Genomic DNA, 27,524 nt, shown 5'->3' with positions numbered 1-27,524 from the left:
CAGGAAAGGTCCCAGCTGCTTTTAAACATGCCATCATCAGGTCATTACCAAAAATCCAATCATGCTTGCAACTCCAACATTAAAGACCCATTTTCAGTGTTTGCCCATTAACAAAAACAGTTGAAAAACTACAATTTAAAACTGCTCTACAAATCAGCAGCATGGCTTCAGAGACTTCTTTAGAACTATGATGGCTTTACTTGCCAGCACAGATTGTATCTATACTAATATGAGGACTCATTTCAGCACGTGTTTTGTCGACATGGCTACAGCATTTTAAACAGTTAACTGCAACCTTTGCATATAAAATCCTAAAATAAGTAAACATCAGTGACAATACAAAAACTTGGTTCCAAAATTATCTGAAAGACAAAACCTTCCAATTTTTTCTATCTTCTCTGAAAATTGCAATAATTAGCATTGGAATCTTCCAAGATTCTGTCTTAAGCCATCTGCTTTTTTCACTACTTGTCAACATCACCAATCTGCATCTTCCAAAACAAAATATCACAATGCATCCTGAGGCTATACTCAGGCTTGATGCTAAAAACACATCATTCCTCTAGGAAAATCTACAAACAAAATTCTCAGCACTCTGTAAATGTCTCCAAGCAGACTGTTAGTCAACTGAGCCAAAATTAATGTGAGCTTCCTTTCTCAAGACTTAAAAGGCACTAGCAAAAATACTTAGCACTAACTCTTGACCTACTACTTAACTACTCTCTTCATACAACCTCCAAATTATTTCCCAACTATAACTGTTACTGCATCACCCACCTCCTCTCTTCAGCCTCACAAAAGCCATATCCAAAAATATTATAATCCCCCCTATTACAAACTCATTAACACACACACACACACACACACACACACACACACACACACACACACACTGTAACTTGCCAAGAACTGCAAACCACTGAAGTAAAAGGACTTGCTCTCCTAGATGGCCAAAACATACATACATCGCTGCGACCTGCAGGAAGAGTTCCATTGGCTCCCTGTAATTAAAAGGGCCACTTCTAGGTACCCTTGTATTCTAAATTCTTTTCCTGGATTACTGTCCATTCCGAAAACAAATCGCGCTCTCGAAGATCAAAACCACTCAGAGTTAACCAAATTGAAATTTTCATACTCTTCAGGCCAAGATTCAAACAAGATATTGGTGAAAAAGCCTTTTCAAGAATATAGCTGGCTCTTTGGAACCACCTCCCTAATGAGGCAAAAAGTAATCATACCATATAGGTACTCAGTTCCTTTTTAACAGATGCCAAATGCTCTTACTTCGGTGGTACAGGTTAAGCAATTTGTTACTTAAACTTATTCCATGGCTTGAATCTCACAAAGTTTCATATATTGGCCCCCTTTGCATAGTGTATATATATAAAAAAAAAAAAAAACACATTAATACTCAACCTACGGATACCCATGCTAGCAATGTAAACTTTTATGTCTACATAACCCTTTGTAACTTCATCTTAACCACTGCATTTGATTTTGTATATTCATACAAGTCTTGTATATTTACACACTTAAATTTGTTTATGATGATATATGCTTTATTTTGCCGACTTTCAATGTTCTGTACCTGGAATAGGACTGAAAAAGGTGAAGAGACCAGCTAACCTACCAGGTAAACCGTAACTTACTAACTAACTAAAGGCAGTATAGTTAGGTGGCATTCAGTCACATCAGAAACAAGGCAGGAAAGAGGTGGAAGCTGACAGTGAAGTCAGCGTGGCTTATAAAGGAGGACATGACACCACAGTCCCAGGATCTAGGTTAGTTTAGTATTGATAGGGTAGCTGGAGGATGTGTGGCAGCATATTTTAGGGAAGAAACACTTTACAGGCTGTAGAAGATAGAGAGACAGAGAAAAAGAGATGAGGAAGCTATAGGAGTGGGGGGGGGGCATCAATGCTAACTTTGTATTCAAAAAATCATTAGGGGCAAAAGGGACAGTCGGTATACTTATACCCTCTACAGGCTGTTCAATGCATAATGAAACTATCAGGGGAAAAATAACAGTTGAGCAAGATGAACTTACCATAACAGCAGATGTTCAAATGATCACTGCTGAAGTAGCCTTAGTTCATGGTTTATTTCCTGCCAAGAATATAAAACAGCTGGCCAGCTTCCAAAGCTTCAAGGCACCTTCCATGAGCCCAAACTGTCAAGCAGCTCGAGCTGAGCAGACAAAAAGAGAGGTTTGGGCCCAAAGCCCTTCGGAGCTTTCCTACCAGTGGAGCGAGGGAGGATGAGCCCTGAAAGGGCAATGCTAGGAACAATACTAAATGTTGACACCATGTCATAAGAAACACACAAAAAACGAGGGAGGTGGAGCAGTGATCATTCAAACATTTACTGTTATAGTAAGTTCAACAACTGTATTATGTTCATCATATTGTTCACTGTAGCAGTAGTCTTAGCTATATGGGTAGATTACCTTAGCTAACTACATTTGGGAGGTGGAAAGAGAACAGTCCAGGAGAGTGGTCCTAGCAAAGCCTGATCTGGGCTTCGAGAATGAATCAAGCTTATAGTGCTTTGCAAAAGTATGTACAGAGGGCCAAGTAGCAGCTTCTTAAAGCCAACCCTTTCCAAAAAGCCATAGAAGAGGCCAAGGCCCCAGTCGAGTGAGCCTTGATCTTGTCTGGAACAGTTTTATTGTGGTGAGTAGAACAAAAGTTAATAGCCTTAGACAACCACCTGGAAATAGTCTGTTTTCACACAGGTTGTCCCTTCTTACCTTTGTAAGAAATGAACAAGTGATCCAAAGATCTGAAAGATTTGGTTTTGTCAAGCTAGTACCAGAGTTGTCTGTGGCCATCCAAGGTATGCAAGTATCCTTTCTTCCTCGTTTTTAGCTTCAGAAAAGAAAATGAGAAGATGGATAGTTTGGCTTAAATAAACTTGGACACCACTTTAGGCATAAAAGAAACCATGTCCCTTTGGAAAATGAGATAGGGTTGACTCACCATAACAGCTTGCAACTCAGATACCCTTCTTGCAGAGGTTAGAGCAATCAGTAAAATTGTTTACCATGTTAAGAACCTGAAGTCAGCCAGATTAGCCGGTTCAAATAGAACAAGTGTTAGCTTTTCTAACACAAAATTAAGATTCCGAGAAGGGGCCACCAGTTTTCTTGTAGGCCTCTTATGCAACACCCCTTTCAAGAACATTTTGGCATGACACTACATTGAAAGAAGAGGATTCATAGGTAGACATGCGGAAATGGCCAATAAATGAACCCTGACAGAGGAATAAGAAAGGACATAGGATAGTGACTCACACACATATATTGTACAACCAGAAAATAACTAGCTCTGAATAGGTGCTGGTTATGTTGTTGGCACCAACTAGAAACCCTTTACTATTTGCTAATATATGATCTTTTAGTAGCAGGATTTCTTGCCTCCATTAGTACCTGCTGCACATTCTCAGTAAACAGCTGCCTAACATGCATTACGACACCATCATCCAGGCAGTCAATTAAGGATGAATGTATATCAAACACCTCTGCTCTTGTGTGAGCAGAACCAGTCCATGAGGAAACTTGTGGAATTGCCCCTAGCCATTTCCAAACGAACGGAGAACAATGGCTGCCTGGGCCAGTAAGGGTGACCACAATGATCTTTAGGAATTCCTTCTGAATCTTCAGAAGTACCCTAGATATTAGTGGAAAGGGTGGAAAAGCATATAGGAACATTCCTGACCAAGGAAAGGAAAATGCATACATCTTCCCTTCTTTCGTACATGGAGTCCTGGAACATACCCTTGCCAGTTGATTATTCAAAGAGGAGCCTAGGTGGCCTGCTTCGGGAATTTCCAACAGATGTATCAGTTCTTGGATGACCCCGATCTAAGCTTTCATCCATGAGGGTCTGCCCTGGTCCTGCTCAGCTTGTATGGCACACAGTTTTAATCCAACAGAATGTAGGATGCCTGTAGAGCAAGACTGTGCTTTGAAGCTACATCCCAAGCTAACATGGCTAGTCTGCAAAGGGGGTATGACCTGCTTCCCCCTTTTTTATTAATGTATCCCAAGACTGTTTTATTGGCTGTAACCACTTGAACAGGGCCTGGGGACCAAAGATGGTTCAGAGACTTGAGTGTCTTGATCAGGAGTGTCTTGATCAGGACAAGCATCTCCTTGATATTTATGTGATGGGATTGGCATCTATCCCTGGTGTCCCACATTCCCTACTTTTATCCCTCCTGAAACTGCTCCCCTAAGCAATGTCTGAAGCATCTGTGGTGACCGACTGCTTTGGAACAGGGAGGGAGAAAGGGAAACCTTGACTTAAAGGTTATCTGTTGCCTCCACCAAGTGATTTTTCTTCTGGAATTCTGGAATCTGAAATTCTGAAGTAGCTTCTGGTGTGTTAGAAATGAAAGCGCTAAATCCTTTAAGCTTGTATATTTTACTGGATATTAAAGTGTTGAATTTGATCGACTGGGAGTCCTTTATTGGTACTGGAGCAGCAACTGAAGTGAATATTTGGTTATTGGTGTCTTTACACTTCAGTATTTTCACTTGAATTGCCAGTAAACACAACCGTCTACCAAAGTCACTTTTTTTGACAGAAAAAAAAAAAAATAGTAAAAAGCCTTGAAAACTTTATGCCAGTCTCACAAAAAAAAAAAAAAAAAAAAAAAAAAAAAAACTATTTTTCCACAGAAACAAAAAGTGTTTTCAGTTGCTCTACACTACCTTTAAACAGACAAGAAAAAACGAGAGCTCCCTGTAAAAGTGGATTACGATCTCGAGACAGTCTGTTGAAGCAAAACGCTTCTAACTTTAAAATAACCTTTCTGAAAAGGAAGTTAATACAACATCAACAAAATGAAGAACATGGAATTTTTTGTCCACAAAGGGAACTTACCTGCCCAGCAAAGGAAAGCAAAAGCATTCCGTCGATCCTCAAAAGCCTCAAAGGAGCCTACTCTTCAGCGGCAGTAAATCGCTGAAGGGTTTCGTACCCAGTCTTGTATTTTAGTCTGTTCAGCTCATGCTGCTTCAAGTTTGGACACATGGAAGGTGCCCTGAAGCTTTGGAAACTGTTTGGCTGATGTATCCTTGGCAGAATATAACCCATACAGCTAAGGTTACTGCAGCAGTGATCAATATGATGAACATTAAGTTAGTTAAGGAGAGAATTAAGGTCTGGGACAAGAACAATGAGTAATTATGGCACAAAACTTCAGTCTAACATAGGCAGACTGAAGCATTCTCTCATGCAAAGTGGACATAAAAGGGCTTGAACAAAAGATAACGGACTTAAAAGGGTTTAAGGAGAAGATACTGGAACCCGAACAGAAGACTTCCTAATTTAATTCTGTGAAGAAAAAAAAAAGCAGTGGGCGGATCTACAAGAAAAGGTTATGTGGCAAACTGACTGTGCAAGAATATGGTTTATGCTGCTCATGGAAAGGGAACCAAACCTGGCCATGGAGACCACAGCATGAGATTAAGGGGGCACACACTATGGAAGACAAAGGCGTTTACAAGGCAAGATTTCTAGGATGCTAGAAGAAAAAATAAAGAAATCGAGAAGTTTTAGAGTATAACAAAAGGTTGCATGGGGGGAGGTAAGAAAAAAGTACATTTGTGTACACTTACCATAAATGTAGATGTTCGAGTGTATTCACTGTTGCAGTCATTACATTTGGGTTATCTGCCTGCAGGTAGCCCCCAGCCAGCCTGAATATCAAAGTCTTGGGTCCTGCGTCGGATGCTGTCTCTTCTTCCATGACATCAGGTCGTCAGGGGTATAAAGCATGCAGCCGATGCCATTACATCAGTTTTTCTTGCACCAGATGTCAGGTGCCCCCATAATGGGAAGCAATTATATATAAGGTTACACCTCCAACAAAAAGCAAATACACTAGAAAGCTGAAATACATTAAACAAGAAGAAAGGTGTAGCCAAGAGAATTCAGGGGGGTGGAGGGAGGGTAACCAGGACTGCAACAGTGAATACACTCTAACATCTACATTTACGGTGAGTGTACACAACTGTACTATGTTCTTCGTGTTTCACTGTTGCAGTCATTACATTTGGGTCGATTCCCAAAGCTAAGGAAGGGAGGAGGCAGTCAGAGAGCATTAGGGCCAGCTATTACGTCCTGCAAGACTGCAGTGGCAAAACCAGCTCTGGATTTAGAAATAAATAAGCAAGTGGTAATGCTTGGTGATGGTATGTACAGAGTTCCAGGTAGTTGCTTCTAGGATGTCCCTGGACCTCTGAGAAAGGCTGTAGAAGTAGATGCAGCCCTGGTGGAATGTGATCTTATCCCCTGTGGGGTAGGTTTTCCATGGTGCTTATAGCAGAAATGAATGCAATGGCCTATCCACTTAGAAATGGTTTGCTTTGAAATGGCCTTCCCTTCTGCCCCTGCAGCAAAGGCAACTAGCAGCTGTTCAGTTTTTCTGAGAGGCTTGGTCCTGTCCAAATAAAATCTAAGTTGTCTGTACATGTCCAAAGAGTGCAGTATTTGTTCTCCTTCATTCTGTGGGTTAGGAAAGAAGATTGGCAAATGAATGGACTGATTAAGGGCCACACTGGATACCACCTTGGGCATAAAGGAGGGATTGGTCCTGAGGGACACCCTGGCTGCATGGAAGATGATGAAGGGCTCCACTGCCATGAGGGCCTGTAATTCAGACACTCTTCTTGCTGAAGTGATGGCTAGAAGGAAGGCTGTTTTCCAAGAAAGGAATTTCAACTCTGCAGTTGCAGCTGGCTCAAAAGGAGGTACAGTGAGCTTTTCCAATACAAAGTTAAGGTCCCAGGCTGGAGTAGGGGCTCTCCTGGGTGGCCTTAAATTTTTGGACCCTCTGAGGAATTATTTCAGTAGGCAATGAGAGAAGAGGGGTGGCTCAGTATTACAATGTGCTGAAATGGCTGAGGCATGAAGTTTTAACTGATGAGAAGGAATGGCCCTTGTGGAGCATCTCTGTTAAATATTGAAGAATATGTGGTAAGCTGGGGACTGTTGTGCCCATCCCCTGAGTCTGGCTCCAGGAACAGTATCTTTTCCACTTTTCAGCATAGGATTTTCTAATACTAGGCCTCCTTGCCTCCAGAATGACACCTAGCACCTGCTTACTGAGGGATGCTATTGGAGAGCTCAGGTAATTAGCCAGGCTGCAAGGTTCAGGGTTTGAAGCTGGGGGTGCAGAATCTGGCCCTCCTGCTGGGACAGCAGGGAAGGGGTCTGCGGCAGATGCCATAGTTACAGCAGTGACATACGTGGCCAGTCTGGTGCAATCAGTATTGTTCTTGGTTTGTCCTGTTTGATCTTTAGCAGTACTTTCGAGAGGACAGGCAGAGGGGGAAAGGCATAAACTGAGATGCTTTCTCAGGTGAAGGACAGGGCATCCACTTTCCAAGTTTGTCTGTGGGGAGTCCTTGTGCAGGATTTGTCCAACTGGTAGTTCTGAGGGGAGGCAAACAGGTCTATCTCTGAGTTTCCCCATTTGTTTCTCAAAATGTTGAATATCTTTGGTTCCATTTTCCACTCGTGTGGGTCCATGAGATTTCTGCTTAGGTCATCTGCCAGTGAATTTAGCTTGCCTGGCAGGAACTGGCTTGTAGATGCACTTGACATCTGAAGGCTGTGTTCCACAGAGCCATGGCTAGTCTGCAGAGAGGGTACGAGTGGGTTCCCCCCTGCTTATGTACCACATAACAGTGGTGTTGTCTGTCTTTACCAATAATTGTCCTGGAAGAATGTGGTCCCTGAAGGCTGTCCGAGAATTCTGTACAGCTAACATTTCTTTTTGATTGATATGCAGGTGCATTTGACTCGGGTTCCATTTGCCCTGAATGCACTGCCCTGCCAAGTGAATCCCCCATGCATAGTCTGATGTGGCTGTTGTTAGGGTTTGGGTGGCAGAGGGTAGAGTGAATGGCAGTCCCTTGTTGTGGTAGCAGGCCTCTGCCCACCAAAGGAACTCTGTCTTTACACAAGGAATGATAGGGATCATTGATTCCAAATCCCGAGAATGTTGACATCATAGGCTTTTTAGATACCATTGTAGTTTCCTCAAATGCAGTCTTGCATATGGAATTAGTAGGATGCAAGAGGCCATGAACGACAGGGCTTGCAGGATTTTCCTTGCAGACAGCTGGGTCTTTGTGGCCAGTAGTTTGAAGTAGGCTGTCAAATAAACTTGTTTCTCTGGCATGAGGTAAGCCATCTGGGAAGTTGTGTTCAAGCTTGCTCCCGGGAATACAATTTGTTGGCAGGTACTAGATGAGATTTTTTTTCGTTTATGGTGTACCCCAGTGAGGTTAGAAGTTTCTTTACAAATGCTAGATGATTCAACAGCATGTCCTGGCTTTCTGCCTGAATTAGACAATCGTCCAGGTATGGGTATATTTTAATATTTCTTTGCCTGCAAAATGCAATGACTGGAGCTAGGCACTTTGTGAATACCCTGGGTACAGTAGATAAGCAAAAAGGAAGTGCAGAGAACTGATAGTGCATGTAGCCTGCTCTGAAGCGTAGGTACTTTCTGCAGGATTCCCTTATTGGAATGTGCAGGTAAGCTTCCTTTAAGTCCAAGGTTGCCAACTAGGCATCTTTGCCTAGCATAGGATGCAGCTGATGAAGAGTTAGCATTTTGAATTTTGGGATTACCAAAAAGGTGTTTAGAAAAGAGAGGTCCAGGACAGGATGCCAGGAGTGGTCTTTTCTGGGTACAAGAAAAAGTCTTGAGTAAAAACCTTGTCCCCTTTTTTCTGCTGGGACAGGTTGAACCTTGATACTTAGAAGAGAGAGAAAATGCTATTGAGCCTCTGCCCACTGATTTGGGGGCAGGTCTGGCCAACCGTTTGGGGTTGCTATGTTGTGGAAGTGGAATCTGTATCCTTGGGAAACTATATTTAAAACCCATTTGTCCTGGGTAATGAGTTCCCAGTTTTTTGCATGCAGGGCAATCTTTCCCCCTAAGGGAGCAGGCCATTGAGCAGGCCTTGGAAGGTTTAAGATTAAGTCACTGTGACAGTTTTCCATAGGGGGGTGTCTTACTACTTCCAGCTTTGAAAGTGGGAGCCCCCCCACTGCTTAGGCCTGTGAGTACCTTGAGTCTGTAGCCTAGGTGGTCTGCTGTTCCTGGGTTTGGACTGAGAAGGCCGGGAAAAGACATGAAAGGACCAATTCTTGGAAGGCCAATGCCTACTAAATCTGGGAGGCTGTACTTGTAGGAAATCTTTAACAGTTTGCATAGATTTAGTGCATAGATTTAGTTTTTTCTTCCATCTTTTTAAGTACTTCCTCTGCTTTGTTGTCAAACAAGCGGTCTTGATTTAAGGGAGCATCTAGTAATTTAGCTTTAACATGATCTGGCAAATTTTGCTATTTAAGCCAAGCATGCCTTCTAAGAAAAGACCCAGTGACAGCAGCCCTGTAAGATACTTCTAAGGAGTCAAAACCACACAGCAAAGTACATTTACCAACTTGTTCAGCAGAATAAATTAAATCCTGTAATTCTTTATTTTCAGCACAGTCAGGAATCAACATAATTTTCTGTTTAAGTAGTCCAATAATATGCTGCTGATACTTTAACATATGAAACTGGCAGTTTAAGGCCCTAATGGCCAAAGTAGCAGAAGTGTATACCTTCTTACCCATCAGTCCAAGACCCTGGAATCTCTATCAGAGGGAGTAGGGTTTTGGCAGTAGTAGCTTTAATGCCTTTAGGTCCCTGTGAAATGATTTTCGGGTCCACAGTAGGATTCCTAAAGAGGAACTTGTGAGAGTCAGTTACTCTGTAATACCTGTCAGGTTTCCTGGGAGCAGGAGGTAAAGTGTCTGGGGCCAGGCTAGATTCCAAGAAGGCATCATGAAATCCAGGACAGGAGAGATAGCTAAAGGTCTGTGTTGAGGTAGGAGTAAGAATTCCCTAGGCCTCTTTTTGAAGTCAGAGTAATCCTGACTTTCTCAGCAGAAATGCTCCCCAAGAGTATGCAAGGTTTCACCAAAAGAAAAATCTTCTGGAGGGGAAGCAGAGGGTATGGAGTCCTCTGCATCAGAATCCTCATAGGTAGATAAGGGCAAATCCTGGTAATCAGAAGAAACAGAAATTTCATAAACCTTATTAGAAGAATCAGAAGGAAAATCAGTTATAGGTCTCTTAAGAGGGTGAAGGCTGGCTTCCCCTAATTAGAGTAATCAGGTCTTCAGCCATTCTTATCATTTGCTTTTTAGGCATATGGGCCTGACCATGCGGTTTGGATGTCAGTTTTCTAGGTGTGGGTTAAGTTTTAGGCCTTGAAGAAAAAGATGGCGTTGGTATGAAATGCAAGTCAGTAGGCCTGAATACACCCAAAGAAGCCGGTGCCTGCACAGTGGCTCCGGACCCATCCAAGGTAGAGACATACGCAGGTTCCATAGCCGAGCATCTCGTGGCATACCGGACTCCGAATGAGTCTCAGTAGAGGCCTGCGAATCTGAAGTAGTGGGTATCAGGGGCTGCGAAAGCGTCTCACTGAGTACCGACGAGCTGGCAACTAGCTTAACAGAAGCGTCATAAGCAGCTTTGGGCCTATGCGGTCTGTCTTTATCTTTACGTTTTTTCGGAATGTCGGATGGCTTACCAAAGCCATTTCTGGATAATTAAACAGAGTACCGAAATAGTTTGATGCAAAAATGAACACACGATGAATAGTTCAAGGATTGAATAATGCACATAACCGACAACGAGGGACGTTGTGGTCTGGGCCTAAGCAAGGAATGCAGTACGAATGAAAATCTTTATGAGGTATTTGCTTTCCACAGGTAATACAATTGTTAACTTTTACGGACATTGGTTTAGAGCAAGAAAAAGGATCCCCAATGGGGTACATAGCTTTTCTGAAGACTTTGGTTCTGAAACTCGAAAACAAATTTCAGGAGTCGGCTGACCGGCACTTGCAAACTGCTTCTGCTTTGGGCACCACGCAGCAAGAAAGACTGATGTAATGGCATCGGCTGCATGCTTTATACCCCTGACGACTTGACATCATGGAAGAAGAGACAGCATCTGACGCAGGACCCAAGACTTTGATATTCAGGCCGGCTGAGGGCTACCTGCAGGCAGATAACCCAAATGTAATGACTGCAACAGTGAAACACGAAGAACATTAATGAGGAGGGCACAAAGACAAAGGGAACTAGAATGATTCCCTAGTGAGGTGGACAGAGGTAAAATGAAACAGATAAACAAATGCAGCAAATTAAGAGACAAGGGGAGGACCAAAGGGAAATCTGCAATGAGCCTGCAAATGCATTAAGAGGAACAAAGGAGAAAAGGAAAACACAGTGGCAGCAGGCACAAGAAAGGAAAATGGCTTTCTTAAGATATGCAAAATGCAGAGAGTAAACAGATGATCTGGATACAAAGGTCACACCTATAAACAGGCCAGGCATTTAAATACATGCTTATTTGTGTTCTACGGAGAAGACAGGTAAGATATCAATAATAGCTTGGAGAGGGAGTTAATTACACAAGATGGAACAAGCTCAGGAAGTAATTAAGGCACTTGCATCATTAAGGGAGGGTAATGCAATAGCTCAAGACAGTCAAACAGGACTAAGACCCCAGAAATGGGCATTTTCTGTTACTACTATTACTATTACTAATAATTTCACAAAATAATACAGAAGGATTTTGTAATATTATTATTATTAGTAGTAGTAGTAGTATGAAATAAAGCATGAACACTGGGATCAAGGTGAGAGGACAGCAGAAAGATCAAACCAAATATTAGGGTGATTATTCCTGGGTGCATCACTCTGGATAAAAATATGATTTTCCTTCACTGTACAGTTCTGGAAGTCTTGCTATTCGATAAGTGGACTTACTGCTGTAAATATACAGAGAAAAGCCATCAGGACAGGGAGGAGGAGAGTGCATGTAGAGCTTGAATGCTCTTCACTAGGGGAGCAAAATCTCAGGGGTATACTGTATAGGTAAACAAAGAATTTAAGGGGATGTGGGAAAGGATTAGGTATAACAGGAAGTACATGGCAGGTACAGACCTGACTACCACCTTAACGAACACTGCTCACACTATCCATTTTGAAATATTTTTAATGTGAAGAGGAGAAGATACGTGGGATGAGTTAGCAAAAGAAAGAACAGAAGCTAAAACAGTTGGGAAAATTTAAAAAAATGTTTGGGAGACCTGAAGTGACTGAATTCAAGACTATTCCCCAAATAATTGTTCTTAGATGGAAAAATGCCCAAATAGAAATCACTGAAAACCACTTTCAGCTCACAAGTTTAAAAGCTGTTTTTGGAGAAGGCAAGCCCCTTGCACTCCCTGTGTTGGGGGAGATCCCACACAGTCCCCCTAACTTGTGTGTGCGTGTGTGTCTATTTATGTACACGTACACATACACACCATCTCCATGGTTGCACAACAGTGGAGACTGTGCAACAGCTTCTGTTTGCTAAAAGTGGCTTTCAGCAATATAGAAGTCACTCTGTCTTACAAAGAATAACTCTTTGATGAATACTCATGTTCCTAAGTGATGGGGACTGTCCTGGACTGGCTGCAACAATGGGGCAGATTAAACAGACTCACTGTTCTGCAGGCATTATTTATTTATTAAGCTGTTTGTGATCTGAATCAAATGATTATTTAAAGCAAAATAATTCTGTTTCATCCTCGAAGCTTGACTGTTGGTTTATTTACAGGGCATAAAGGTACACACACAATAACTACAATAAAATTCTCTCTCACCTACTTGACAGTCAACCTACCTTGTTGTGCTTAGTTTCCAAGTCTCGGCTGTGTTCATTGCACAGCGTAGCATACTGATTACCATCCATTCTCAAGTGATACAAGGTACGTGGATTCAATTGCAAATAGTTTTCTGTAGCTGAAATAACCACAAATGGACAATGGACTGGCTTCTGAAAAGGTACACTGAGCCTTCCCAATGCACATGTATGTGTGAGTGAAATAAAGAACAAACTGCAGTGTGCTGATGATAAACAGCTACCAGAACAACGTTCACTGCTGCAGACAGTAACCTAGGAGTTTATGATCAGATGCAGTGCATTAAGTATATTTACATTGCTGGAACGTGGCTGCGGTAGCGTTGTCGCCTCACAGTAAGACGCTGTCCGGTTCGATTCTCAGCTAGAGCGTCTTCTGCGTGGAGACATGCGTGAATGGGCGTACCTTCGTTGAAGGTTGTGCGTCAGGGCTGGTAACTCGGCACGTAAAAATGAGTTCTGCTGTGGCGACCTCTAACTGGGAAAAGCCAAAAGAAACAACAACATTGCCGGAATGTGGCCAGCTCAGTGGCAGTGCTCTTTTATTAATCTCGTATTTTTCACACAATTGTAGGATACAGGTGGGAATCAACCACTGTTGTCCCTGTACACCTAGCAATGCTCAACATTCTGGCAAGCAGTGGTGGGATTAGATTTGCTGATCACAAAATACTTCACACATTTCAAACTGTGCAAGCACTGTACCAATTATGGCATGGGAGAGGTAGCTGCAACCATAGAAAGCATGGCAAATTGGACAGAACTAGTGACACTGCTTCCATAAGCATAAAGCATTCTTAGATACTATACATCAAGCTAAAATCTAGTGCGCATTTCTTCCCATGTGTGTTGTAAAACAAAACAAAATCAAATGAAAATGCATACATAACTAAGTGCACTACACAGTGTACTTAATAGTTTCACAATGCTTAGAAAAGATTACAAATAACTACTAATCTGAAACTCACATCTTGGTGGACATAGGTATATTGTCACCGTCATATGCAGTCATGCTGACGACACTTGGCACCGAGGCGCTAAGGACAGATGAACTGTTGAAAGAAAAAACAATCAATCAGTGTTTTAGGAAATATTCAGTGCTCATTTTTTTTTTAAATCACGTATAAACAAAAAGAAAAAAATGACACAAACCAAATGATTCCATTATGTCTGGGTGCAGTAAGAATATAGGAGTATAAGTGTCTTCTAGTAGTCATTCTTTTGTGTGCAGTTCACACATCCTGAACAAATGTGTACAAAATGTAATTCTGCCACACAAATATCATAGCCATGTTAGTGATAAATGATATCTGTCTGAAATATTCTGATCAATTAATAACCTCCTTGGATCAAACAGCTCAATGCATTTCTCTCACCAGAAATTAGCTACTGCCTTCAGACTAAACAAAGTCAAAAAGTGAGAGAGGAAAAAAAATCATACAACCCACAGTGGGAACACCTGCAAAGGAAGGGAAAAAAACACTGCATATAATGAAGTGTAACATTCAGTGTGACATTCTCACAGACACTGTGCAATCATTAGAAATAAACTACATTAGACATTATTTCCTTCAATGTAAACTCCACTGCAGACTATAAACAATGTACAAATCTAGTTTTGACGTGCAATAACTGAAGTGCCCAGCACAGTGTCTCAGTACTTAAAAGCTTTGCCTCAAGGCTTCAAATATGGGGATGATTTGTGACCTTCAGTTACAATTTGTCAACAGCATACATGCATTCTCCCCAGGTCTATGTGGGGTTTACTCTAGATATTCCAGCTGCTACTTCCCAAAAACAAGTTGCTTAACTGAGCAGTTTACAGCGCCCATGTACATTGCACTTATCCTCGTTAAAGCCAGAAAAGACATGATAAAACAAATACAGCTCATTAATGGAGATCAGCATTCTAGAGATAAACCTGTAATTATGCAACAGATTTATTTTACTTTATGACACATGAATGCTTGTTTTACAAGTTATTTTATTTGTGAACTAGAACGATAATACTGCTGATGCTTCTTAAATTTAATTATCAAAAATAAAGGACATTTTACTTTTTTTTTTTTTATTCATTTGATGATCAATAAGGCCAGTGGTTACACGTGCCCCTTTTCAGGGATGACTCAGGGGCAAATTTAATTATCAAAAATAAAGGACATTTTACTTTTTTTTTTTTTTTTTTTATTCATTTGATGATCGGTAAGCCCAGTGGTTACACGTGCCCCTTTTCAGGGATGACTCAGGGGCACTGTCTGGTTAAGTGACTTGCTTGGTCAACAACAGGCAAATGGAGGTGAAAGAAATCAAACCCTGTACTAAAGGAAGCACCTCTCAGGGCATTTTGGTCTACAAAGAACAAAATTCCAACTGCTAGTTCTACTCTAGAACCATATATGCCATGTCAGCAATAGTACGTGTGGATAATACAGAATAACTAGTAATGATGTAATGTGCAGGTAGGCATATATATATATTTTTTTCTGGCAGTAGACCAATACATTTTTTCTACTTTTTTTCTTACTCTGTCACAAAGGGACATGTTCTAGGACTGCCTCTTTTCAAAAAGGGCATTACTCTAGAGTCTTATTTACCACTGAAATCTCATTTCAACGTTCCCTAACAATAGAGTAGATTAGAACAAATCTGCTCTTTCCAGTCTTCAATGCTTTAGTTGAATTTCATCAATCATCATCATGATGATCATCCCCCCCCACTTTCTCATTTTCGATATGATGTCAGGATGTTGAGTCAAGTGTAACCATCTCTCAATTCTTCCTACCTTCAATAGTCATGTCTGACTGCTGCAGGTCTTCTCTTGCACAATCCTATCATCTGTGCTGTATGCTCTTGTATCTTCTTGCCTTCTTCCAGTCTATCCCACATCTTCACCACATTGTATTCTGCTTTTCTGAACAGTTGCCTGAACCACAGTAATCTGTTATCTGACTTTCTTTGCAATATCCTAATTTCTTTTGTTTGTCCCACAGTGTGCATCATACCACCCAACTCAGGCACTTCATCTCCATCACCTCTAGCTTCCTCAACTCCTCTGCCTTTACTGCCTAGTATTCTGTAACATACAGTGGTAATGGTTCCGTATGAATTGCACTGTAGCATAAAGGGGGAAGGCTGTACTCCTGGGTGTGCCATCCTTTGGATGAGATACCAAACAGAGGCTTGTCTGCTTGAGTTGGTAGTAGCTCAGGTGGATTTAAAAGATCCCACAGCACCAATCAAAGACAGTAGGGTTTCTCTATACAACTATACATAAAATTATATATTTACAAAAACAATTAAAAAAAAATTGTAAATGATGGAGGAATGTATCACATTTGTGTATACCCCCACTCCTTTGGGTCCAAAAAGGGACGAGCCATCGAAAGGGGTGTTAATAAAGGATGACTTACGGCTCCGCAAAGGAACATAAGCGCATCCAGGAATGTCTCCTAAGAGCAATTCCTGTCCCCGCTGCCCTACTCGTTCCATCAGCTGCATAGGAGACCAGATGCATGGAAGAGTTTACAAGAGAATTAAGGGTAGTGAGCTGGGAAGTTAGTTTCTCCAAGACCCCCGCAGTTACTGAACCCTGTACAGTATCTCCTAGTTCTTTCAGGAGATCCCTTTGCAACCTTGTAAAGTGTGTTAGATAGTTCAGTGATGGGAGAGCAAAGTCGCTGAACTAAACATGGGCTTACCATAGCTGTCCATGATCCCAGAATCCTTATTAGGAGGATGGACAGACATAGAAGTTTCTGACAGTTCCTTCTTGGTGGCTGCCGCTGCCACCACCATAGGATCCAAGGGCACTCCTTTGGTCAGGAAGGTCTTGTCCTGGGGGGGGGGGGGTTATAAATTTATTAGGCCTCCTAGGGACAGGCTCCATGGTATCCAGGGACTCCCACACCCTTCGAGAGATTAGCTCAATCAACTCATCAAAGGGTGGAGACACCTAAGAGGTGGAGGGCTGAGACCCAAAAGCCTTCAGGAGCACTGATTCATCATCATCAGTAGGGTTAAGGGACTTCCATTCACCCCTCTGCTTAAGAATTTCCAGGATATCTGAGAAGGAGATATCCACCGTGGGGAACCTTCTGACTCATCTAAGTCAGTGTCTGAAGTGACAGATTCCTGTGGGGAGTCCAGATGCTTCCTCTTGCAAAGTCTCTTCCTGGGAACCTCTACAGTGGGAGCTTCTGGAGAGGTCTTGCAAGAGAAGGGCTCGCCCAATGGGGCTTCCTGAGGCTCAGGGTCTCTATGCTTTAGAGGGATGTGTGATGAAGAGGTAGACACCGGTGGTTTGGGGGAAGGAGCTGCTGGTTCTGATGGTGTGGTTGTCGGCGTGGACAACACCCTTCTCATAGCATCGAAGGCACCTCAGTCCTGACAAGAAGAAACCCCCAGATCCGAAGATATGGAAGATTCCCTCAGCATCAGAATAGAGGGCTCAGAGCCCGAGGCTGGAGCCAAGGCCCCAAGAGGCAAAGTTGGAACCAAAAAAATCAGTCTGACTATCCTCCCTGGACCCGACTGGCAAACGTCAGCTCGCAGACCCTTCGGTCAGCACCAAAGATGTCAGGGTAGTCGGGACAGACAATCCTGAAGTAGGCGTTGAATCCGAAGGCTCCACAATCATCAGCTCCGAGCACTCCAGCTCCGAAACCTCGAGACAGATCAGAGGAGGAAGAGAAGACAGTCCCAGGGATTGGCCCCGATAAAACTTTGGCAAGCGCCAGTGTCTGCAAAAGCCTCTGCACCACATGATCCATGTCCATACCTGAAAGCCTGTTTGGAGAATGAACAGATGAAACTACTGACTGTAATATTGGGGACTTCAAGGTAGGAGATACCAGCTACAACACCAGGGACTGGCTATTAACAGTAGCAACAGTCGGCTCTGATAAAAGTGGAGCCGATGTTAAAGATTTTTCCGGCCTTGACTTACTGGTTGATGGGCTTTTCTTCAGTTACGAGGAACTCGAAGTTGTTTTAGAATGTCTGTCATGGTTGTCCTTATCCAGTGACTCCTGAAAAGAGTATTTCAATAGACCTCTATCCATTAGTTTTCTCCGATGTTCATGCAACACCCTGGAACTAAGAGAGTGGCATATGGAAGTGTCTTCCTACAGGTGTACCTCACCTAGGCAGTATACACAATCAGTATGTCAATCAGTGATGGACATTTTTTTGTCCACATCTGGGGCATTTTTTTAAATCCAGACCTGAATTTTTCCTTCTCCTGCTGAGACATATTTGGCAACTAACAGCTATGACAAAAAAGGAAGACTATAGAAAAAAAATGCAGGCTTGTCCAACAATAGTAACTTCTACTGGCTCTCTAATATAACAGGACTGTTATATACACAAACAGTAATTACCATCTATTTACATAAACAAGACTAAATTTTATACTATGTCAAAAAAGCAGGCCAGCGCAATTCGGTGTGGAAAAATGTATTATATTATATTAAATAATACATGGTGTATTAAAAAATAAACCTGCCCAACAAAAACATCAGACTGGTTTCGGCATAACTACCTTCCTCAGTGAGCAAAACACAAATGACAAGAATTCCCTCCAACAAGGCTAATATATATATATACACACACACATGGTGTATTAAAAAATAAACCTGCCCAACAAAAACATCAGACTGGTTTCGGCATAACTACCTTCCTCAGTGAGCAAAACACAAATGACAAGAATTCCCTCCAACAAGGCTAATATATATATATATATATATATATATATATATATATATATACACATATATACATAGTGTTCAATTATCGATTATACAATTATTAAATAAACAGAGGTTTTTAAAAATGATCATTCAGGCTCGGTGGAAATAATTCACCGAGCTTGACCATCCATTTCTTTTCCTTTACATTTAATATCTCATGTTTTACTACCTTATCCTGTGGTTTTATGTACAATGCAGTCAATAACTGTAAATCTGAAAGACCCAGATTTATGTTAACATATATGTTTATACAATGCACTAGCTTGTTTGCAGTTCCTGATATCACTCTTATGTTCACTTATCCGCATTCTAAGTGGTCTGGAGGTTTGTCCAACATAAAATGCTGGACATGTACAGCTTGCCAGATATATCACCCAATTAGTGCTACAAGTAGCAAAAAAGTTTATATCAAACACATAAGGGGTATTCTGGCTAGTAAAGCTGCTAGTTTTATAAACCTTAGAAAAAATTGCAACAATGACCACAAGAATGACACCCCATCAGTTTATCTCCCATCATAGTTCTCTGAACAGAAGACCTATCCTGATTTTGATACCTTTTATAGTGATTGAACAAGGAACTCAATGTCCGGCCTTTACGAAAGGAATAATTACACCTGTCACCCACAAATTCCCTAAGTGAATCTTCACCTTGTAATATATCCCAGTGTCTCGAAATAATGTTCATAAAGGAATGTGTATTTTTACCATATGTCGTAGCTAACCTAACCTTATTATTCCTAGAGGGTTGATCACCCTTGTATACAAGCAAATCAGACCTATTCTGCTGGGAAGCAAACTGACCCGCTCTACAGATGTCACCTACCCTGTAACTCCGATTTCTAAAGTGGTTGGAAAGATCATACTTATATTGGTTGTACACAGAGGAGTCTGAACAAATCCTCCTGATCCTAAGAAATTGGGACTTGGGGATATTCCTGATGACATGCTGGGGGTGGAAGCTGGATGCATGTAGTAAAGTATTATATTGCGGAAATTTGCGAAAAACTTCAGTTTCCAAGGTGTCATCTGGGGTACGTTTAACCAAGACATCCAAAAAGGTAATCTCCTTTTGGTGCCACGTTACCTTAAATTGAATCCCCAAATATTATGATTCAAATATTCAACAAACTCCGCCAAATAAGATGCATCCACTCTCCACACCATCCAGCAGTCATCAAGATATCGTCTCCAGATATCAATTTCTACCAAATAAATATTATGACTAACATCATAAAGCAGTTGCTCCTCTATGTAGGCCATAAACAGGTCGGCATACATGGGGGCAAAAGACGCCCCCATAGTAGTGCCCTGTGTCTGCCATACACATTGTGTCTGAAAATAAAACACATTTTTAGTAAGGACCTGTTTGGCCAAACAAACCAATAAAGTATTAAAACCTGGTCTATATAATTCTGCCGTATCCAACCAATACTGAAGAGAGGCCAACCTAGCCCAATGAGGGATATTGGTATACATGGAGGCGACATCGAGAGTGCACAGTAACCAATGAGATTCACGTTGCATATCCGCTACAATCCCCAAAAAGTGGGTACTGTCTTGTATCCTAGCCCGAATACATGGTAATAAGGGTTTCAGATAGTGCGTAAGAAATTTGGAAATTGGTTCAGTAAGGGAGCCCCGTCCTGACACAATCAACCTTCAATGATGGGCAGTTTCAACTGCCAAATCCAAAAAGGCATCAATCTCAACCTTAAAACTGGCTGTGGGATCTATAGGCATTATCTGATAGTATTTTTGATCCAAAATTTGTCTCTGTGCCTCATTATATTGTGTCCAATCTTGGACAACTACTGCACCCCCCCACTGTCAGCCGCAGAGATAACAATATCCTTATTTAATCTAAGCTCATCTATGGAAAATCTTTCAGCCCGAGTAACATTGTCCCTGCTTAAATAATCCTTACCCAAATTTCTATGTAAATCTTTGAGCACATTGCCCGGAAATAATGAGACCACCGGAGACAAAGGTGGTTTAAATGTAGATTTCCAAAATCTAAAAGATCTATTATCAATCTGATTAGACTCATCCTGAAAAAATAAACGTAAATTTAAATTGCGACAGAAATCAACCACATCCTGTGCAAATTGATGTTCAGGCACAAAGAAACTAGGAAGAAAGCTAAGGCCTTTGTTAAGTACTTTTATTTGCATATCCGACAGACTAGCAGAGGAGATATTAAAAATATTGCAAAAAGTTACACCTGAGCCATCACCCTCATCATTCCTGCTAAATTGCATGGAACCTTTATGCTTCCTCCCCCCTCTTCTGGAGTTAGAGCTAAAGGGTGGGCCAAACTGTCTTCCGAATTATTCCTCTTGGACCTCGGTGACCTATCCATGTGGGCCTCCTCCCCCTCAGTATTGGAAAAGGTATCCTCAGCTGAGGTGGTATTTTCCCTGTTCCTTCTCTAAGATAGATTTAGGTCTTTTGGGTCTGAAATTCCCTGATTTAATATTGGGGGTAGCAAATTTAACATTCTTACGTGTTTCAAAGGGTCTCCCCCTATCAAAATCATCAACATCTCTTTGAAATGTCTTCATTTTTTTCTCTCTCAAAACATTTTCCAGCTCAAACAAATCTTTACTTAGTTGATTCAAACTAGCATTATAACATGAAAGAGTCTGATATTCCTGTACCCCTTTACTCAACTCATCCAAACATAAGACCTGTTGTTGTATAGTTCTCTCATAGTAAGAAACTAAAGCATTAACAAAGCCCATTGAGGCTTGGTGTTGTATAGCAAGCCAATCATCTAGTAATAACTGGTCAACCTGAGGAACAAGTGGATGACTCTTGACCCTCAGTCCCCGTGGAGATATCTGTTTCTGTTGATATGCCTTGAAAAAACACAAATTCGAAACATTACTTCTCAAACTCCTCATTTCCTTATTAAGTTTGGAAAATGCCATCTTATGTCGATTGGCCAAATCATCAGCCCCCCCAACCAAGTTGACCACCCATATTTGTTGAACCTAGGCCAAAAACACCCAAATCATCAGTATCAGAGGACAATCCCTTTATAACGGATGCTAGGTCCATGGCACATTAGTCTGACCCAAGCAGAAGATGGGGACCCAACCAGAAATAAATTCAAAAAAATATATTTAAATCCCAATGAAAGTGAACCACCAACACATATGTTGACCAAGGAGAACCAATGCCAAACAAATTCTACCAAAAAATAGGAGCCAGATATTCACCTCAACTCCAAAGGTGGTAAATATAGACATAATCCATATTCCTTAAGCATCAAGCTAAGTGCCCAACACCACACACCTATACCTGCTACAATATATTCCAAAATAAACAATTAAAGTAGCAAAGAAAGGTGAGGACTGGCACAATATAGCCTTGAATGCCCACTATGTCTTCTCAATTGCCCTAAGGGCTAATTGTTATATGCCACCACCACCGAACCATTAAGTCGGCATTCGCCCCAATCACAGAAAATTGCATCGGTCCCAAAATCAGCAATGCTATCTGGCAGTCTACGCCTTTCCAAAAACAAAACCAAAAAGAAATTCCCCTGTTTCGCTCAGGTCAGACTGGACGCCACAACCCCAGCACAAAAAAAGATGATCAAAAAATATATTTATATCACAACACCCTAAATTGGCCCCAGAACAATATGTATTCAACCATTAACCTCTCCTAAACACTGAGTAATCAAAAAGCATTCTGATAAACATTTCATACACTGCCAATCATTAGCAGACCGGAGTTCTGCTGTGGCGACCCCTAACCGGGAAAAGCCGAAAGACTCAACAACAACACTGCTAACACAAATGTCAGCACATAAAGAATAACATTATGGACTCTCATTCCTAGACATAACCCCAATACAAAAACATGCCCAACATATAGTGTATAGCAAAATGTAATTCTCAATTCAGCATAGTTATAATTGTAAATTGACTGCTAAGGAAAGTCTGTTGGATACAAAATAAATTGTCAATCATCCAAAGGATATTGTCCAAACAGTTAGAAAGTTCAGATGTTTCTGACCAGTGTCCTAAAAGACTTGATATTTTATCAAAAAGCATAAATTGACTGGATTAGTCAATCCCAAGAGGCATGCTTCACCCATTCCAAACATACTAGCAAATAGAGGCAGAGAGCTTGTAAATATGCTTTGAACCACAAAATAATGCTGTCCCAAAGTCTGAATGTCCCTTCGATACAGGCACCCTCCTGAATCGGAAAAGCAGAAAAATACTAGGATATAGTTACCAACATATGCTACTAAACCATAATCCCAAAGAAGTTGTCCAAAATTCAAACGAACTGTAACAAAGAATAAGTTCCTTCACCCTGTTCTAACCTCCGATGACTGCTGTGACTGAAGAAAAAAAATAAAAAAACGTTTGGACGCTGAAAGCCAGACCAGTGAGTCAGTCCCAATGTCCCAGAACCACCATATTGGATTCAAACACCCTTTAAGTTCACAAAAAGAGCAAAATAATTCACAGAAATAGACCCCTGTAAAACGATGGAATAAATCCAATGGACTAGTAAAGGTATACGAGTAATTCCTTTGAACTGCACAGCAAGCACCAACTACTATGCAGCCGTAACCGCAAAGTTAGTATTCCGAATGACTGCATCCATATATTCCCCGCTATCCACAAAAACGATACTGTCCACAGGCATAAGTAACAAAGAATCTGTTACAGATCCCCAAATAAGAAAAAGGGTATCGAGGAAAACTAAAAACCTCAATCCAAAAGCCATGCGAGGGAAGAGGCCCACACCGATCAACCACCAATAGCGAGTGAAGACGTGAACCAACCAATGCTATGAAAGATCCGCAAGTGCAACGGTCCAAAATTCTAAATGTCCAAGTCAAAAAAAGCAGGCCAGCACAGATATTAGACATTAAATGTAAAGGAAAATAAATGGATTGTCAAGCTCGGTGGATTATTTCCACTGGGCCTGAGTGATCATTTTTAAAAACCTCTGTTTATTTAATAATTGTATTATTGATAATTGAATGCTATATATATATATATATATATATATATATATATATATATATATATATATATATATATCCTTGTTGGAGGGAATTCTTGTCATTTGTGTTTTGCTCACTGGGGAAGGCAGTTATGCCGAAACTGGTCTGATGTTTTTGTTAGGCAGGTGTATTTTTTTAATACACCATGTATTATTTAATATAATAGAATACATTTTTCCACACAGAATTGTGCTGGCCTGCTTTTTTTGACTTGGACATTTAGGATTTTGGGCCATTGCACTAGCCGTACTTGCGGTTCTTTCATAGCATAAATTTAATACTAGCAATGAACTACTTATCAACAGGTAATTTAACAAGGCCTGAACAACAAAAACGGCCACAATATTGCTAAGGTGCACACACACACACACACACACACACACACACACACACACACACACACACACACACACACACACACACACCCCAAAGCTTTATATCAACTAATACTACCTTACAAGAAAAACTAGCCTATGGGTTAGGGAGATGACCAATGTCTAAAAATATGGCCACGACAATAACCTAAGATAAAGATTCAACAGTACACTAAGAAAATGCCTAAACTACTGTAGAAAGGAAACTTATAAAATACACTTATCTACTGAACAAAACTTTCCAACAAACGAGTAAGATTTATAATTTTCACTGGCCAGAGCTGGTGAATGTCCGATCTACTTACAGCGGCAAACGAGATCTGAGGGAAGCACAGGGTGCATCATGGGACAGAGAGTTGGCCTCGAACTGGTTAAAGACCTCATGCTTTTGCAGTTGGCAAATCAGAGCTGAGGATCGTCTCTGAACCCATCAGTAAGAATGAACGGCGAGATAAAACAACTTCACATTCTGTTTTTTATGAAATATTCAGTATTCATTTTTTTAAGCCACATATAAACCAAAAGAAAAAAAAATGACACAAACCAAATGATTCCATTATGCCTGGGTGCAGTAAGAATATAGGAGTATAAGTGTCTTCTATTAGTCATTCTTTTGTGTGCAGTTCACACACACATCCTGCACACATCTGTACAAAATGTAATTCTGCCACACAATCATAGCCATGTTAGTGATAAATGATATCCGTCTGAAATATGATGTTTGTGTGGCAGAATTACATTTTGTACAGATTTGTGCAGGATGTGTTAACTGCACACAAAACAATACAGCTCATTAATGGAGATCAGCATTCTAGAGATAAACCTGTAATTATGCAAATGATTTATTTTACTTTATGACACATCAATGCTTGTTTTACAGGGTATTTTATTTGTGAACTAGAACGATAATACTGCTGCTGTTTCTTAAATTTAATTATCAGAAATAAAGGTCATTTTACTTTTTTTTTAAAATTCATTTGATGATCCGTAACCCCAGTGGATACACGTGACCTTTTTCAGGGATTACTCAGGGACACTGTCTGGTTAAGTGACTTGCTCATTCAACAAGAGGCAAATGGAGGTGAAAGGAATCAAACCCTGTACTAAAGGAAGCACCTCTCAAGGCATTCTGGTCTATAAAAAAAACAAATTACAACTGCTAGTTCTTTTCTAGAACCCTATATGCCATTTCAGTAATGGCATGTGTGGATAATACAGAATAACTAGTAATGATGTAATGTGCAAGTAGGCATGTTTTTTTCTGGCAGTATACCAATACATTTTTTCTTTTTTTTCTTACTCTGCCACAAAGGTTCTCCCATTTTTGACACGGTGTCAAGGTGGTGAGTCAGCAGTAACCATCTCTCTCTCTGTTCTTCCTACCTTCTTCAATAGTCATGTCTGACTGCTGCGGGTCTTCTCTTACACAATCATGTCATCTGTGCTTGCTGTATGCTCTTGTATCCTCTTGCCTTCTTCCAGGCTATCCCAAATCTTCACCACATTGTCTTATGCTTTTCTGAACAGTTGCCTGAACCACCGTAATCTATCTGACTTTCTTTGCAATGACCTAATTTCTTTTGTTTGTCCCACAGTGTGCATCATACCACCCAACTCAGGTACTTCAAATCCATCACCTCTAGCTTCCTCAACTCCTCCCTCTCTTTACTGCCTAATATTCTGTAACATACAGTGGTAAAGGTTCCATATGAACTGCACTGTAGCATAAAGTGGGTGCGCTGTACTCCTGGGTGTGTCATCCCACAGCACCAATCAAAATGAGTAGGGTTTCTTTATACAACTATATACAAAATTATATATTTACAAAACAAAATGCATTCTTCCATCATTTACAACTTTTTTGTATCACATTTGTGTATACCCCCAGTCCTTTTTCCACAACCATATGATTTTACGCATATTTGGTATTATCCAATTCTATCTCATTTAATCTTTCATTCCATATTACCCTTGCAATACAATTCATTTTCCTATACAGATTTTTGAGCTATTCATTACATTTCTCATAAATATGGATATGATCGAATATGGATTTTATGTGTTTAAAATTTCGTATTTCTTTCAAAATATTACTTTCTAGTATGTTTCCCCATAAGTTTATTTCCAAATTAGGAACTTTATGACTTTTTTATGTCATCACAAAAATGAGATGTCCTTTCATTGTTTTTTTACAGAGCATATTTAGTTTTACAAGTAATCTATTAAGCTGTAGCCTCCATAAAGAATTTTGACACTCAACATTATTCATACACTTTCATTGTTTTATGGCTTTTATTTTTCTTCTGTTAATGGGTTAACACAGTCATTTTGTATCATTATGTTCTTATACCATATTTTCCTATTTTCTTTCATCTCCGCTGTTCTTAACTTCCATATTTGTATTTTGCCTTGATTCATCTTTACTTCAATTTAATTTTATTAAATTCCATTCTCTTTCATATTTTTTCTTAAATAATCTTACTACCAACTTGTCTTCTTAACACCCTATATAGATCAACAAAGCCCCATATATGGTTCAACAAACCCAACCCCCAATCTTTCTTATCCATACATATAACACTCCTGTTAACCGGGTTTAACCTTGATCCCCATATAAATCTAAAGATTTCAAGCAACTATTTCTCCACAAACTTCTTGGTATCACATACACTCTAGCTATGTACGAGACTTTTCCCATTCATATTGCATTGATTAAATTTACTTTTTACTTACAAGATACATCTGTTCCACACAACACTAAGTTCCTTTAATTCTTTTGAACTTTCCTCCCATTGCTTACTTGTTATGATATATTAAAATATTGATATCTTTGTTCTTCCAAACTGTATTCCTTCCAACTGTTCCTCATCTCCAAAACCCTTGCATTTTTTTCTATTCATTGTTAATCAGTCTTGCAATTTTTATGCACATATATAAACTTATTTTTTTCTCTGTTAGTCATCAATACTATACTACCTTGCATATGAAATGACTACACATGAAATACCCATTTCCTCTACATATTTATCTTTTCCATTTCTTCTACTTCTTTTACAAGGTTCACGACCAATACAAACAAAACACTACTCATTAGACATCCTTGTTTTAAACCTCGGTTCATCTCAATTTCTTCACTTAGCCAACCATTTACTGAGATCCTAAGATTAGAATTTTTATACACGGACTTGCATACATTTTTGTGTACTACACTATACTTCCATTATGTGCCATAAAGTTTCATGTTCTATTGAACCAAATGCTTTGTTTATATCAGCCACCATTAATTCTGTTTTCTTTTATTCCGTTTTGATATCATCCGCCATTTCCCTAATGATCATTAGTCTTCATTTTCCTTTAACCCCATAAATTGGAATATGTAATGGAAGAAGGCATTTATGTTATTCTTTTTTGCATTATTTTCATAAATAGCTTATAATCACTGTTATTCAACATTACTAGTCTCCATTTTTTTATTTAATTATTTTCTCTTTTCCATTTAAATCTCATAACTCTCCTACATATTTTTGTATAACAAATACCATCATTTAGCCATTCATTAAAACTTCCACCAAAACTTATTTTTGCCATTTTA

The 27,524-nt window shown here is 40.2% G+C and overlaps 1 protein-coding gene across 1 annotated transcript in view; it reads right to left on the bottom strand.

The window, feature by feature from the left end:
• The window catches only part of PIGT (phosphatidylinositol glycan anchor biosynthesis class T), a 573,188-nt gene that overhangs the window by 14,530 nt on the left and 531,134 nt on the right, over positions 1 to 27,524 (bottom strand). Inside the window, exon 11 of the mRNA XM_044090119.1 lies at positions 13,743 to 13,826. Within this exon, the coding sequence (XP_043946054.1) occupies positions 13,743 to 13,826 (84 nt within the window). The remainder of the gene's footprint in view (positions 1 to 13,742; positions 13,827 to 27,524) is intronic.

The sequence above is a fragment of the Protopterus annectens genome, chromosome 12.part0, assembly GCF_019279795.1.
Source record: "Protopterus annectens isolate FY-2018-M chromosome 12.part0, PAN1.0, whole genome shotgun sequence".
NCBI classification, from domain to species: domain Eukaryota; kingdom Metazoa; phylum Chordata; order Ceratodontiformes; family Protopteridae; genus Protopterus; species Protopterus annectens.
This window is presented reverse-complemented; position numbering and strand designations above follow the sequence as displayed.